The sequence below is a fragment of the Leptinotarsa decemlineata genome, unplaced genomic scaffold (genome assembly GCF_025532065.1).
Source record: "Leptinotarsa decemlineata unplaced genomic scaffold, Ldec_3_MD MMD2_tig00026314_RagTag_RagTag, whole genome shotgun sequence".
Classification (NCBI taxonomy): domain Eukaryota; kingdom Metazoa; phylum Arthropoda; class Insecta; order Coleoptera; family Chrysomelidae; genus Leptinotarsa; species Leptinotarsa decemlineata.
Window position 1 is genome coordinate 9,597,971 of NW_027412684.1, and position 16,202 is coordinate 9,614,172.

At 35.9% G+C, this 16,202-nt stretch overlaps 1 protein-coding gene across 1 annotated transcript in view; it reads right to left on the bottom strand.

The window, feature by feature from the left end:
* The window catches only part of LOC111507392 (uncharacterized), a 128,229-nt gene that overhangs the window by 50,663 nt on the left and 61,364 nt on the right, over positions 1–16,202 (bottom strand). The window contains exon 3 of the mRNA XM_023162690.2: positions 4,046–4,179. Within this exon, the coding sequence (XP_023018458.2) occupies positions 4,046–4,179 (134 nt within the window). The remainder of the gene's footprint in view (positions 1–4,045; positions 4,180–16,202) is intronic.

Consider the following 16,202-nt stretch of genomic DNA (forward strand, 5'->3'; position numbering starts at 1 on the left):
CAAGAAGTTAACTTTGAGGATCATCAGACAACCAAGTTTTTTGAAATTGTTGATTAGAAGTTGGAATCGAACATCGATTTACGAATATCTGGCCTAACGATGAGTGAGATAATTTTCTTTGCAAATATGTGATACAAGCACCATCTTTAGGCAAAGCTTTCAAAAATTGTTTCATTAAGCCCAATTTGATGTTTACTGGTGGTAAAAGAATATTCATAGGATCAACAGAAGTTGTTTGCGAAATATTATTTTAGCCGAGTGTCAAAATGTTGTTTAAAAGGAGAATGGTTTATTGGACTAATACTGCTCCCTTGCTCTGCTGTCCCATTCACATATAAACCATTTGAACTCTGTTGACCCTTTTTTTGATCATGAAACATAGATATAGTTTCCAAATCTTCACACAGAATCCAATCATGATCTGTAAGGTTGATGTTCTTCAAAATGTTATCGAGATTTCCGTAAGTTTCTTTCATGTGGACCCAATGAGAAACGGACAATGAGCCATGGGTATTTCTATTGTGTAATGATACCCTTTTCAAACTTGTTTTTGATGAGTCTACGAAAAGTCTTCAGTCTTCCTCTTTACATTCAATGCCAAATTCCTTGACAAGATCATCCTCACTTTGGCAGTGAGCTCAATCACCTTTCTGACTAAAATATTGTACAAACTATTCAATACCCTTTCTCATATGATAAATAACTGTTCCAGATTTCAATAAATGTTTTTATGTCAACACCGTCCTTCGGAAATAGAAATATTAATATGAAATTGTTTCAGATCTCGAAAAATTAATTTTTCATTGGTCTAAAAACAGTTGAATTACCAATAATTTTGATTTCATTCATATTGTTATCATCTAATGAAATCTTAGAAATGAGCAAGGATTTTTCTTGCTACATATGACGTTCGGAAAATGAAAACACAAATTTTATCGGTTATTGAAGAAACCAATTCAGAATATACATTCTATGACATTCACTGGCAACTTTGAAAAATTGTATGCTAAAGAACCTGTGATAATTCAGGAAATGATAAGAAGAATAGATTCCAGCCGACTTGAAACAATGGAAAAATTTCACTAAGTATTTTTCTTCCGCCAATGACGGGAGCACAGAAAAATCGTGTGAAAATTTCAATGTCAACTCCAGAGTTTTGTATACAATATATTGGTGAGGATTTGGGCTGGAAGAAAATTCATGGTACTCATTGCAAATTTTTTGGATTATTTGATGATATGTGAATAAATTCGAGATGATTGTGGGATTCATGGTCATATTTATAAAAGTTCATTGAAGTTGCTGCCGAACTTATGAGTTTTCGTAAGTAATTTGCCAATAGTCCAGTCATTATAGTAAGTTCACCTCGGAATTCGAGATACCCAGCTGTTAGTCTGTAAATACTTGTATATTGACACCCTAAAAGTTGTCTCAAAACCTACATATTGTAGGGTGTAAGAAACTATCAAATTTCAAGGTCAAAGGTCACAAAAATCGGTTTTTTGCGCTTTTTTTTTGGAAATATCTCATTTCCTATGGGTTTTCTGCTATTTGTATTCATTATCAATATTATAGAATACAAAATTCTCTACAAATTTTATTTGAAAAAATTTTTTATACGGTGAACCGTTTTCGAGATAGAGGGCGGAGAGCACGCGGTCACAGCATCACTTCAGGTCAACCGGTGTCTCCGGTCGAAAACGCGCCATATATAGTTGATGAACTATCGATAAATCAATGATTATAAATATTTGTCAATTTTTATTAACTATACACGAAAAGTTTAGTATTTATCAGAAATTATTTTTGAAAAATATATTATATTATATTATATTTTATCATTTTGTTCCTAACTTATCCACTTTTTATTCAGTATTAATTCATTTAACAACACTTACCTGCCCATGTAATTGCAGAATTGTTAATGAAGATATAGGAATTGTATTTGAATTTTAACCTAATTAATATTTATAACTTCTTACGTGATGAAAAAAAAACAAATAAATTATGAATTAATCTTTTTATTAAAAAATATTATTGAATACATTTATTTTTATTGAAAGTAAAGGAATGGAATAAAGGGTACAAAAACTACAATTTATAATTTTAATCATCTTCTTCCTCTTCATCGTCGTCTTCTGGCTGCTGGTAAATTTCAAACTGGTGTTCATTATCGTCTTCAACGACATCTGTCTCAAGTTCTTCCATGATTTCGGGGTCAAAGGTTCCGTCTTCGTTAATGTCGCTCTGATATGGTATAGCATTGAGACAAGCTTGCCCATTACATTGGCCACAAGCTAAAGAGCATTGCAAGCCCGCTTTCCTGCATCCGCATCGCGAACCACAACCACTCTTGCAGTTGCAGAAAATTGTATTTAGCAAATCTTCTGGAGCAGGTGGTAAAATTGTCATGATAGGCTCCAGAAAATCGTTTCGCATTGCCCAACCCCATACCTGGGGTTCCAAATCATGTCACAACCAAGTTTGAACTTGATAATATACACGGTTGAAATGTTGATGAGCAGCTGCACTTGTTGGTGGAATATTTGAAAGCTGCACAGGTTTATTGAGTTTTGTAGACTTGACGTAATGCATATAACGAAGATGATCGAGACTTTTCACAGATTTCGGAGCATTATAGACTGCCAATAAGGTTTGAGTTCCACTCTCTAATAAAATCTCTGGGCCGAACAATTTTCTTCCTCAAATGCTGCAGCTAGTTCATCCAAATTTGTCAGTTTCTCAATTTATTTATAATCATTGATTTATCGATAGTTCATCAACTATATATGGTGCGTTTTCGACCGGAGGCATCTCGAAAACGGTTCACCGTATAAAAAATTTTTAAAACAAAATTTGTAGAGAATTTTGTATTCTACAATATTGATAATATATACAAATAGCAAAAAACCCATAGGAAATGAGATATTTCCAAAAAAAGCGCAAAAAACCGATTTTTGTGACCTTTGACCTTGAAATTTAATAGTTGCTCACACGCTACTATATGTAGGTTTTGTGACAACTTTTACGGTGTCAATATACAAGTATTTACAGACTTACAGCTAGGTATCTCGAATTCCGAGATTCTTACCTAATTTAAGCTTAAATGACTGGATTAAAGCAAATTTAAGGCTATCATGTATAGATGAATGACTCTGGGTTCCAAATTTCATAGAAGGTATCACCTCTAGCGATAATATTTCATTCTCGTGAGATTTTTCAGTAGAAAATAGATGAATTCTATCGCGTTACATAACTGTCATTATAGGTGACTTGGGAAGTTATCATCCAGAACACGAATGTTTTGACCTCCGATTGTTTCATCATGAGTATGAATAATTACTACATACAAGAGTTATATTGAGTCTTGTGGGTAAGAAAGATAAGATAAATAACTGGCAAGTCGTGCTATAGAGAAAACAAGGTTTATTCTGCCTGTACTCTTATAAGGTTCAAATCATTATAAAAAATTACAAGACAGTGTTTGTTGCATATTTTATCTAGTTAGTTGGGGCGGAAGCACGATTAGTCATTAATGGTGGAAAAAGGGCATAACAGTCCCAAGACAAGGAGCACAATAAAATAAGAGAATTGAAAAATGAGCTGTCTGCAGTTTACAATATTTACGAGAAAATAGACCTGAATATACAAGTTGCTTAGGTGAAGATATTCGTGAATATTGAATTTTGTGAGAAAAAATCAATTAGAAAAGACGCAGACATTTAAAAGACCAGCCGAGAAACCCAGGCTGGGTTTGCAATGAGAATAATGCAAAAATGAACGACTTAATTACAGAAATATTTTACAATACCGTGAATAAACCAAACTGCTTTGCTGTATAAATCAAAGTGCTGACAACTCTAGGCTGAAAACAAAAAAATTCAGATTTACTATTTATTACTTTGAAAATATTGATTTGGATGACTTAGGATTGAACAACGAAGCTAATGACGTGGACACGAAATGAGCTTGTGTAGAAAAAATGGAAGTATATTTTGAAATATGGAATCCTCACTTTTGTTCAAGATTGTTTTCAGGTACTCACATCTTGTCCGTTGATCTTCCAAACTAGTATTGGCTCTGGATCGGCATAGTCCGAAGTGCATTTAGCAGATAGAGTTTCCCCTTCCATATATGATTTTGAAAGGCCCTCAATTCTGGGATTTTCTTTCGGAAGAGCTGAAACAAAAGTTATACTTTTGAGAAATGTGATTTTTAATAAATATCACTGACTTTTAGAGTATAATTCGAATATTTTTGAAATATGTTATAAATTTTTTTTGTTAACCAGCTGTCGCACCCTTACGAACGACAACCTTCAGAAGTCGGAACTTGTGCGAGATAAGAACTAACGAGTTCTTATCTTTTAACGTGTGATTCCTAACATAGGTTGGACGATGGCATGGGAAAATTTATCGTTCAGCTTGGGGCTTGAATCACCGACCAACACGGCAGTCGATTTTGTTGAATAATTTTGTGCGACCTCTAACTTGATTGGATAAACTATTCCGACTACAAGTGACAAGTTTTGTTGTATGACCATTCAATTACATTTTTCATATTTGTTAGATCTTGACATCTGTAAAATCTCATGACGAATATAGAAAGTGCATTTAATAATGTATACTTCAAAACTATCCCACAATAATCGCCTTGTTTGAAATAAAAGAGGATAAATTTCAATTAATATCTGAAATACATAATTTTATCGCAAGGCTCTATTTGTGTCTTCGATCGAAATACACAGCTGTAATAGTTCCATTGGGTCAACGGGGCGACTCTCTATCAATGATGATGATAATGATTTTCTATTCACTGCAGATAGTTGAGAATAGTTCTAATAGAATAATTGAGATTTGTGAAACCTTGTCTTTCATTATATACTGAAAGTAACTATGCAAAGTGAAATTGCTGCTCTTTTGAAGCGTTTGGAACTACGAGTTACTAGTTACGCCAAGCAAAATGAAAATATTGCTGCTTTTTATAAAATGAAATTAAAATTATCAAAAGCTTTCCATTCAATCCTCAAGATTCAATCCTCAATAAACGAAATGTTTCACAAGGCCCCTTACTAGGACACTACTTTTCTTGACATTTACTAATGACCACAAATACCTTCTTGATTATTGCAGTGACCATAACTTTGCAGGTTGACAGATAGTTCTACGAAACCAGAATTGACTTATAAAGGATACGCTAGAAAAACTATATGAATATTTCACAAATCGTGGCTTGAAGTTGATTCACATAACTATAAGTTGATCTACTTTAAAAATATAAATTCCGAAACGAGCAACATTCATGATATTAAGATTGATGGTGTAACATTCGAACCCAGGGCTACAGTTGAGAGTTTGAGCTTTTTACACTTACACTTCAGAATACGTATATAAATGTCATCAATAGAAGTTACACGACATTGAGCGAATTATATTGTAGTAAAGAAATATAAATAGGTTTTGAAAACGTCGTTGTGTAAATCATTATTTCTGAGTCATTCGAAGTATGCTGACTTCATTTATTTTCCCTACATAGATGATCACTGAGATAACAAAAAATACTCGAGATCATGTTTCCGACGAAGTGAAACGACTCCACTGTTTGAAGATGCATAATATGAGACTTCTTCATGTATCGTTTTTTGTACATGAAGTAATTGATAATGTAGGTACACTCTCTGTAAACTCTCAATATAATGAAATATCGTTCTGAAGTTCATTTACTTTGATGATATGTCGAAATCACTTCTATATGTAGATCTGGGTCCTACTGGAGAAGGGAATATCAAGATAGTTGTTGGTTCACACATGGATCAAAAACACTTTCCGGTTCTGGTGCAGGTATTTTCAGTCGCAAACATAGGACAAAGATATCAATCTGCCTAAGAACCTATGCGATTGTACTTCAAGCGAAAATTTACGCTATTGAATTGTGTGCGTAGAGATTGGAAGAATCCAACCTCATACACAAGTCGATAAAACTATTCTTGTACAGTCACACGGCGTTGGAAGCTCTTGGCTCCTACCAAGCAACGTCTGAATTGGTAGCAAATTGACAAAAACGACTGTCTTCGATAGGAAGACTCAACAGATTGTCTCTGGTCTAGATTACTGGCCATACTGTCCTGGAAGGTAATGAGGCTGCTGACTCCTTCGCAAAGGAGGGTGCTGCAACCAGCTTAATCGGACCAAAACCCTTCATTGGCATCGCTTTAGGCTTTGCCAAACAAAGATTGAACGCTTGGATGTCAGGAAGATTTATGGACTTCCAGGACTGGCTCACTCCAAGGGTTTCATTCACCCTTCGAAGCTTGATACCAAACAGTTGTTGGACTACAGTAGGGATGAACTACGTTGTCTAACAGGCCTTCTCACAGATCACTGTCATTTGAATCATCATATACAGAGACTCGGACTGTCGTAAACCAGTGTGTGTCACCTCTGCTTGGGAAATAATAAAACAGCAAAGCACATACTTTGTGCCTGCCCTGCTGATAACCGAATCAGGTTTTCAGAGTTCGGCAGAGCCGTACTCTCACTATCTGACCTGAAAGACCACTCACTATACAAACTAAGCGGCTCCGTTAAGAAGCTGGGTTTACTTGGCCGAGTATGAATAGGTGTGACATCAATGATCGGTTTGCGTTGATTTGAAAATTATTAACTTTTCACTTGATTAGCAAAGCGGATACACGAATTACCCTTGCTTGTGGGATAGTAGAGCAAAGCAAGTTCATTGGGAACAAAATGTGTGGATCTCTAGAATAGAATACTCAATTGTTGGTGAAGCCAATATAATAAATGAGCCATTATTGAGTAGGTATGATGAAGCAAATCATAAAAGCATTGGACAAGAAGGAGAATGCTGTGCAGAGTATGGAAAAGCTGATGGAATTAATGAGAGATTCAAACATGATTCTTTCATGTTTATGGATGTTATGAATAATTCTAGAATTGAAGCCTTTTGAAGTTTTGTGTTGGTGGTAGAAAACTAAGTATAAAGCACCATATCATAGGGAAATTATGCAGAAGATGTTGGAAAGCTTAGGAATTCCAGGAAAAAATATGAGCGTAAAGTAACACTTTCAGCTGGATAGATTTCCTTAGAATCTCGAAAGAATAATTTTTTCAACTGGAATAGGAAATCAATCCAGACATGTTGGACAAAATTTATGATTCATTCAAGAAGTGAATATCAGAAGGATATTTTTCGATTATTTCTTATGAATACTGATAATAACGAAGTTATTCATTGAAGAAGAACACAGATAGTTCTTTCACCTAACGCAAAACAGTGTTAGATGCTCCAAAGTATTTTATACATTCAATTCAAAGTTTATTCTTTAATTTTCAATAAATAACTGAAACTTGAGACCAAACAAAAATTCTGAATTTACTTCCTCGAAGGATAAATATCTCCAGTAATTTATAAAACTCGTGTAATATGTTTATTCACTACATCCAAGGACATATCATTCATAAATTCAATGATGGTGTATCAAAAATATGGTTTGAAGGCTTCAGAGGAGTTAGTATATGTTCAAATCTGATATTTTTATTATGTATTAATATTGTACAAATATGAAGTAGGAAGTATCTACCATTCTGCATTTCACTATTTTCGAGTACAGAGTTGAGGCAAAGGCTATGAATTACAGCACATTGATTCAGTTGAGGACTTCTATGTTTTGGTGAACTATTTCCAAGGCCCCAAAAGCTTTTCGTGAATAGAAAATTTGATCTCGTGAATCTACGAACCAACATTTTTCACAACAATAATAAAAATATGCTAGAAGAGAAAAATCTCATTATACCTGAACAAAGCGGATTCCGGAAAAAAAAATTCCACACTGGATAATCTGGTTGATCTTGAGTCCGAAATTCACGAATCATTAGCAAACGATCAAGACTGCATTGCGGTCTTCTTCGACATCACAAGAGCATATGATACTGTATGGCGGTACTCAATCCTAGACACCCTACAGAAGCGGTCATTTGGAGGAAACATCATGCATTTTATTGCAAACTTCCTAAAATTCCGCGAATTCCGTGTCAGAGCCAATGGGGCGTTGTCTTCCTCCAAAATTCAGGAGAATGGGATTCCACAGGGTTCTTCACTGAGTGTCACTTTATTTCTCGTAGCCATCAACAATATTACTGACAAATGTTCAAAACTTCTCAAAACAAGACTCTATGCAGATGACCTCGTAGTTTTTGGCAAGGGAAAGGATCCGATCTCAATACATAACAATCTACAGAGATTCATGATCAATGTAGAGGAATGGTCGTCATCTTCAGGCCTTCGAATATCACTCGAAAAAACAAAATGTGTACACTTCTCGAAAAGACCTAATGAACACCCACCTAAACTGATGATGTTTGGAGAATATATTGAGTACGTTGAAAGCATTGAATTTTTGGGACTGATATTCGACCAAAGATTCGACTGGAAATCTCACATTCAACATTTAAAAAAAATTCTGTCAGAACAGTCTGAACCTTATGAAAACAATCGCCTCAAGAAACTGGGGATCGGACTCCGCTACACTCATGCTCATCTATAAATCTTTGATGCGTTCAAAAATGGATCATGGATCTGTAGTGTATAACTCTGCCAAGAAATCGGTTCTGAAAGATCTCGATGTAATCAGCAACAACGCCATTAGAATTGCACTCGGAGTTAACTGCACAAGTCCAACTATCAGCATCCACTGCGAAGCAAGTGAGCCATCATTATCCTCAAGAAGGCAATTGTTAACTCTAACATACGCCTCCTCTATATTATCATTTCCACAAAAACCTGTTCACCATAACGTAATTGCGAATAGATTTCGAATTGTCTTTGGAAAGAAGAAGAGGGCCGACATTCCCTTTTATGAGAGACTGAACCGGTATTTATCTAGTTCACACCTCCAGAGACCAAAAATCTTCATTTCTTCAAATATTCCAACCCTTCTACCCTGGAGGATCCCCAAAACTATAATCGACCATACTATCTCACAATATGATAAAAGTCAGATGAACCACGGTATAATCAATACAGAATTTCACCGTCTTCTAGAACAATATGCAGACTTCAACTTCCTCTACATAGATGCATCCAAAACTATAGACGGAGTCGGATCAGCTTTCAGTGTCGCAGGTTTTCAAGCTTCGTACAAACTACCAAGAGAGAGCACGGTGTTCACTGGAGAAACATACACTATATGGAAACCCTTGAAGTACATAAATATTAGGAAAATTGGAAAATGCCTCATTATAAAAGATTCCATGAGTGCTCTTCTGTAAATGAATCAATCGAACACCCAAAGTCCCATTATACTTTCCATAAAACAAGAGCTTCATGTACTCAAACAAAGACAAGCAGTAATCAGATTCATGTGGGTCCCATCTTATGTGGGTATCCCAGGCAATGAAAGAGCAGATCAACTGGCGAAAGCATCCATCTCAAATCCATTGACTTATACTGAACTCAAAATGAATCACATTGACCTGAAATCTTTTTACAAACAAGAAATCATCAAAAATTGGCAACTTCAGTGGTACAATTCCACCTCTAAGCTAGCAGAAGTAAAAACATCAGTACTCCCATGGAAAAATATTCCCAAAAACAGAAGACACCAAGTTATCCTGACTCGTTTGCGACTATTTTCGGGCGACATACCCACTTAATACATGAATACCTAATAACAGGTGGTGACAAACCAAGATGTAAAGTGTGTGGAACAGACCTGAGAGTAAAAGACATTCTAACAGAATGCGTGCTATATCACATCGACAGACTTACTCATCGCGTCCCACAATAAATGAAAGACATACTTGGTGAAAATTGTGACACTGAACAATTGATAGCTTTCCTCAAAGATATACACATTTTTCGAAATATATGAATTAATTTTAAATATCATATACTAATTGAATCATTTGTATTATGCCGTTGCTAATAACCCTAGCGGTTGATGCAACTTTCTTTAAATAAAAAAAATGATAAAGTTGATAATAAATTCATTTCGATTGTTGAAAAGTACATAGCAGTGGAAAGTTCTATCAGTTCAGTGGATTTTCCTAGAATAATATTTTTCTAGCGCTAGTAGATCATTGATGAAGAAACCAAGAGTAAATTTTCTGGAGTAACGCCATCACATTAGATACTTTATTTCATCCACGATATCGACAATAGGATTCACGAATCATTGTTTGCCTAGCGTAAAAGGACCTTCCATAAACCCCTGACACGGTCAACTTCTTCAGTTGTGCGGACCCCGAATTCTCCTTCACCCTTATCACGAGAGTATCGCTTTCCATGTAAGACGTTGTTAAGCCCCCCGATCGTGGGATTTTCCTCGAGCCGGTCTCTAAAAGATATATCAGAAACTGTAACTACCATTGGAGAAGTGGAAACGCAATCACATCAGAAATATAATCCCCACGCAAGATTCGCCCAGACCGGTAAATCCGTCTTTGAAAACGCTTTGGAATTATAAAACTGCTACTACCTGGGGTTGAATTTCATTTCCGTGGAGGGGTGGAGTATTCCACCAAATTTTGGATGTAAATTGGATTCGATTGATCAAACGTTATTTTCTTTTTCGGTAGTATCGTTACGGTCATTCGATTTACTTCCAAATTGAACATGGGTTTTATCATATAATGGTTTGCCGCACTACGTTCAACTTCACAGGGGAAAGTTCAGTTTTATATATATGCCATGAAATACCAATTTCATAATCAGGATGTTGAAGTCACCGAATATTATTGATTATTTCTTATGATGCACTGTTTGGAACCTTTGGTGTAGTAATGAATATTACTGGAGTTTCTTTCCCATTACCAAATCGTTATTTTCAACACCTCGACACGTGTTTCGATCACCAAGTGATCATTTTCGAAGAGGCAGATTGAAACTAGAAACTAACGCTAAGCTAACCCTATTTATGCTATATAGATATCCCATACAGGTAAACCATCCAGGTGTACCACCCATACAGGTATACCAACCTAAATTAATTTTACAATTTTGCCTTATCTATTATTTTACAATATATGTTCAACTGTTATAGCTGTATATAAAACAATTTTCAGCTATATAAAAATTAATTTCACAATATTGCCTATATATCTAAATTTACTTTTGCAATGTGTCCTTATGTAGTAATCAGTAAACTCAACAATATTATTTTAACAAGCTATATAGTATGCTCTTTGGTATAGATCCGTCATTGTTATCCATAATATTATTGTGTTTCCTTATTTCCACACTCTCATAGGCATCTAGTTGCCTGTTGTTGTTAACTTGTCGAACTAATCTTAATGAACTCTATGAAGTCTATGGAATGGTTTTGTTGTTACCTATGATAGGCGACTGCTGATTTTTCAGGTCTTCCATATTTTAAGTGTGCTATGTGTTCCTTATATCTTACTTTAATTGATCTTTTTGTTTGTCCATAATATTTTGCATTGCAGTCCTTACATTCAATTCCGTAAATTCCAGACTTTTCCGAATTCTCGACCATCGTGTCAGCTATTGGAGCTCCTACCTACCAAATAGCAAAGTGGCTCACTAGGGAATTTGAAACCTTGTCTATTGCGGAACCAAGTTTTAGTATAGAAAACTCTTTAGAGTTCATACAACATACAAAAAACGTAGTTCTGCAAGATGGTGAGATTTTGGTTTCTTTTGATGTCAGTTCCTTATTTCCTAGCGTCCTAATTCCACATACCTTGCAATACCTCAGGAAATTACTAGAGAAAAATAATTTCAATAATAACGAAATCGATGAATTCGTTTCTCTTACTGATATGTGTATGGAACAAAATCGGTTCCAGGTAGAAGTTTGCTTTTATGAACAACAGGAAGGAACGGCCATGGGAAACCCCTTTTCCCCCTACCTGGCAAACCTGTTCATGAGCAGATTCGAAATGGAAACCAAAGAAAAGTCGAAGTATTTTTCTAGGATTTGGCTAAGGTATGTGTATGATATTATCGCAAAATTTAATAGCAAAAAATCGATTATTGACGATTTTGTTCCCATTTAAAATAATAGATGTCCATAAATAAAATTCACGTATGAGTTAGAAAATAAGGGACAACTACCATTTCTTGACGTTTTGGTAATGAGGAGCCAATATGGAGGGTTAGAATACGATATATTTGGAAAAGGAACAACCACGTAGAGGTATATTCCTGACAGTTCACATCACTGTGGACGTACTGGGTTGAACACATGATAGGTTCACAAAAGAAAGACGTATAATACAGGAAATAGCAGCCACTAACGGTTTCTCGAGAGGTATTGCAGATGACATAATAAGCAAGAAGAAGTTTAGGTTAAAAATGAATGAAATCTCGACTGTCAGAAAGGACAAAAACCAAGATAAATACAACTCAGTTGTATTTACCTGTATGGGATATCTATATAGCATAAATACGGTTGGCTTAGCGTTGGTTTCTAGTTTCAATCTTCCTCTTTGAAGATGATCACTTGGTGATCGAAACACGTGTCGATGAAATTGAAGGCTGGGCCACCAAAACAGAGTTGAACAGCTATCCAATTTTTTCCAACAACAATACAAAAATAAGACAACAATTCAAACCCCATTTTAAACACCAACGATTTATTGCTGGCTGACGACAGCACAGTTGTCTCGTTATTCCATTTGGATTCCAGGACATCGGCTACGGAGACACATCTTCACCGGCAGCAGGAGGTTGCATATCTCAATGAGATCTATAAGTGAATTCGAATTGGGGAAAAAGCAACCAGGTTCAGTTCAAGAAGATAAATTTCTCCGAATTGGATATAATAATGACAGGTCAGACATTTCCGCTTTCTGCTTCGAAAAGTTGGCACAATCATGTCGCTGGAATTGCAAAAGCTTCATCTCAAAAGTTTGGAACACTGTTCCGAACCAGAAAACTGTACACACCTCAGCAACGTTTGATGCTTTATAAAGCTTAGATCAGACCTTCTTTGGAGTATTGTTCTCATGAATGGAGCTCTGCCCCAAAACATACCCTGTAGTTGCTGTATTCCATCCAGAAAAGAGCCATTCGTCTGATTGGAGACGCGAACTTCACGTGCAACCTTGATAGCCTGGAACATTTAAGAAAGATTGGCGATTTGTCTCTCTTCTATAGATACTTTCAAGTTTGAATCTGTTTGAAAAATCTGTTTTTCTGTGAACCAGCTGTCGGACCCCTACGAACGACCAACCTCAGAAGTCGAAATTTGTGCGAACTAAGGACTAACGAGGTTTTACCTTTCAACGTGTGATTTCTAATACGGATTGGACGATAGCAAGTGAAAATAGATCGCTCAGCCTGGGACTTGAACCAGCGACCAGCACGGCGGTGGATTTGAGTGAGTGAACAAAGAACTCACATCGAACCGACCGGCTACCGTCCCTCCCAAGTGACTTGACACGTTTTATTTCACCAAGAGCGGTACATTTAATGAAAGAGTAAAATTCAAATTATTTTTGATGAACCCCCAAACTCCAAACTCACTAATTGAACTTTACGGAGTTATCCGATTAGACCAGTCGTTTTTTTGTCACTGTACCGTCAATCAGTATCATTATGAACCATAGTAATTCATATGACTTGATAAATGAAACAAAAAACAAAACTCTACCAGAAAAAGTAAATGTATTATCCTTCGATGTGCAGAATCTTTCCCAGCTTCTCCTGATGATACTATTGATTTACTCATAGAATTATTGATTTCAAAAAATACACCTCACGATTTGATCTTCACAAACTTTGTGGAGATCAAATGACGGGGTATTGTTTTTGAAATTACTATGGATCTTCATCAAGTAATGGCCGAATCAATCAGGAAAGAAATAGAATTATCAGGTGAAAAATCGAGTGAACGCCGTTTTGAAAAAAAAAATAATTGACCTTCTGTCGTTATGTCTTAAACGAAATTATTTTCGATTCAACAACAACATTTATTCCTCTTCAAAAGGTTGAATTATGGGAAATATGTTGTGTTTTACTTGCCGAAATTTTCATGGATAACCTAGAGAAGTCGTTTCTTAAGCATTCTTTTTTTCAGTATTTCTTGTATTGACATAGATATGTGGATGATGTTTTGGTATGTTCTACAGGTACTAAGAGGCAATCAGATACTTCTCATAGGGATAATAACAAAATTCATGAAAACATTAAATTCGCTTTTGAAGTAGAAGCATACTCAATCAATTTCTTGGAGTTGAAAACTAGTAGAATAAAAATCAAACATGATATTTCAATTTATCACAAACCTTCGAATACGGATATTACTATTTATTACGATTCCACCCATTGGTACCAACACAAAATAATTGCATGATTCATAGATTAGTCAAGATAATGTTTGATAAAGAACTCAATATCATCAAGAAAACTGTGGTCAACAACGGATTCAAAGCTGAATTGATAAAAAAATACTTTACAAAAAAGTCGCAAGGGGCCACACCTGGTGAATACGGTGGGCGCGGCATGATTGCAGTGTTGTTTTTGGCCAAAAAATCACGAACAAGCAATAACCAGTGAGCAGTTGCATTATTGTGATGTAAAATACATCAATTGTTTTTCCACAATATCGGACGTTTTCTTCATATTGCTTCTCGCAAGAGGCGCGTAACTTCTAGATAATATTCCTTATTGACCGTAAGATTTCTTGATGCACTACGCCACCATAATCGAACAGTGAGCAAAACCTTGACAGTTAATCGAACTTGGCGGCATTTTTCTTCTTGACTCTCTTGGGCTCTTCTATTGGGGGATTCAACTTTGGTTTCTATGTCATAACGATATATCATGATTCGGAAAGAATCGCATCGTTGTTGTTATTGCAAATATAAATATCTTTGTGGGTATCGTTTTCATTACCATGGCAGCTGTTTGACATAAAATAAATTGCATGGTTTTTGTTCGGCACAGTTATTGCCTGAAAAATCAAAGCCCAGGTAAAAAAATATATAATTTGTCTTCAAAATGGATGGATATGAAGAAATGCAAAACTATTACAGAAGATGCCATTTCATTTCATTCGTCGCTAAAATCTGAAACTTTCAAATCTCGTATCATGTGGAGCTTGGTACGTTTAAAAGTACCATTATAGTAAAGAAAAATGTAAACATAGCCACTTTTCCAAAGGTAATTGCATTTCCTGAAAGAAAAAATGTTACTTATAGAATGAAGAAATCGAAAATCTTCAACGGCGAAGAGATCAACAAACTCATAAGGGAAGCAAATAATGAAACATATCTGAAGCTAGAGGCAGTTTTGACTAAATTTCACGATTGAAGAATATATAAGTAACAACTCATTTGCTTTCTTTTCATATAGAAACAATTATTGGGTTAGACGGAAAGAACTAACGAAAATGTCGATTGATCTCATAAATGACAACGAAGACATGTTGCTTGAGGAAATATCAGATTTCACAACACATATTGTGAATTTCTATTGTAATTGGGTAATGAAACATGCTATTGTAAAGGCAATATTTCTCTTAATGGTCGTCCTACACTCCACATAACAGATCTGTAGAGTACGGAAGGTGAGTGTAGATCCACAGCACTCAGGCCACATGTGACCCATTATACATCCTCCTGAGGAGTTGTCCTCCTAGATCATCGTCCATCCTGTCTTTTCCAGAAAGGTGGACAGGTTATTAGGATACCTCTCCTTTATAACGGCAGGTGTAGGCTAAGACTCGCCAAACACACATTCTCTTATTGACCATAGCTCCGGACACTCGCATAGAATATGCCTGACAGTTTCATCTTCCTGTTCACACATCCTGTATAGAGGTGTGTCCACTAGCCCCATATTATGGAGGTTCATCGCCAGATATTTCTTCAGACGACCAGCTTCCCAAGGTCGTCCAGTGGCTAAAGAGTCGGCAATGCCGAATAAAGGACACGACTCCTGTCGTGTCCTTTAACCCACTTCAGGATAATGTTATTATCTACCGAGGCTTTGGCTAAATTTTGGTGACACTCTAGTGCCCCGAGGTAACACGTGGTCTATTCAAGGCTAATAGGGATTGTATACTATCAGTGCAGATTGTTATGTTTATGCCAGAAATTTCTTTCCTGATTATTTCTTTCGTGTCGATTGAGATACCAGCCAGTTCTTTTTGAACCACGCTGGTATTTTTTCCCATTCCAGACTTGATCCTTAGGCTTAGTGATATGGAGTAAACTCCA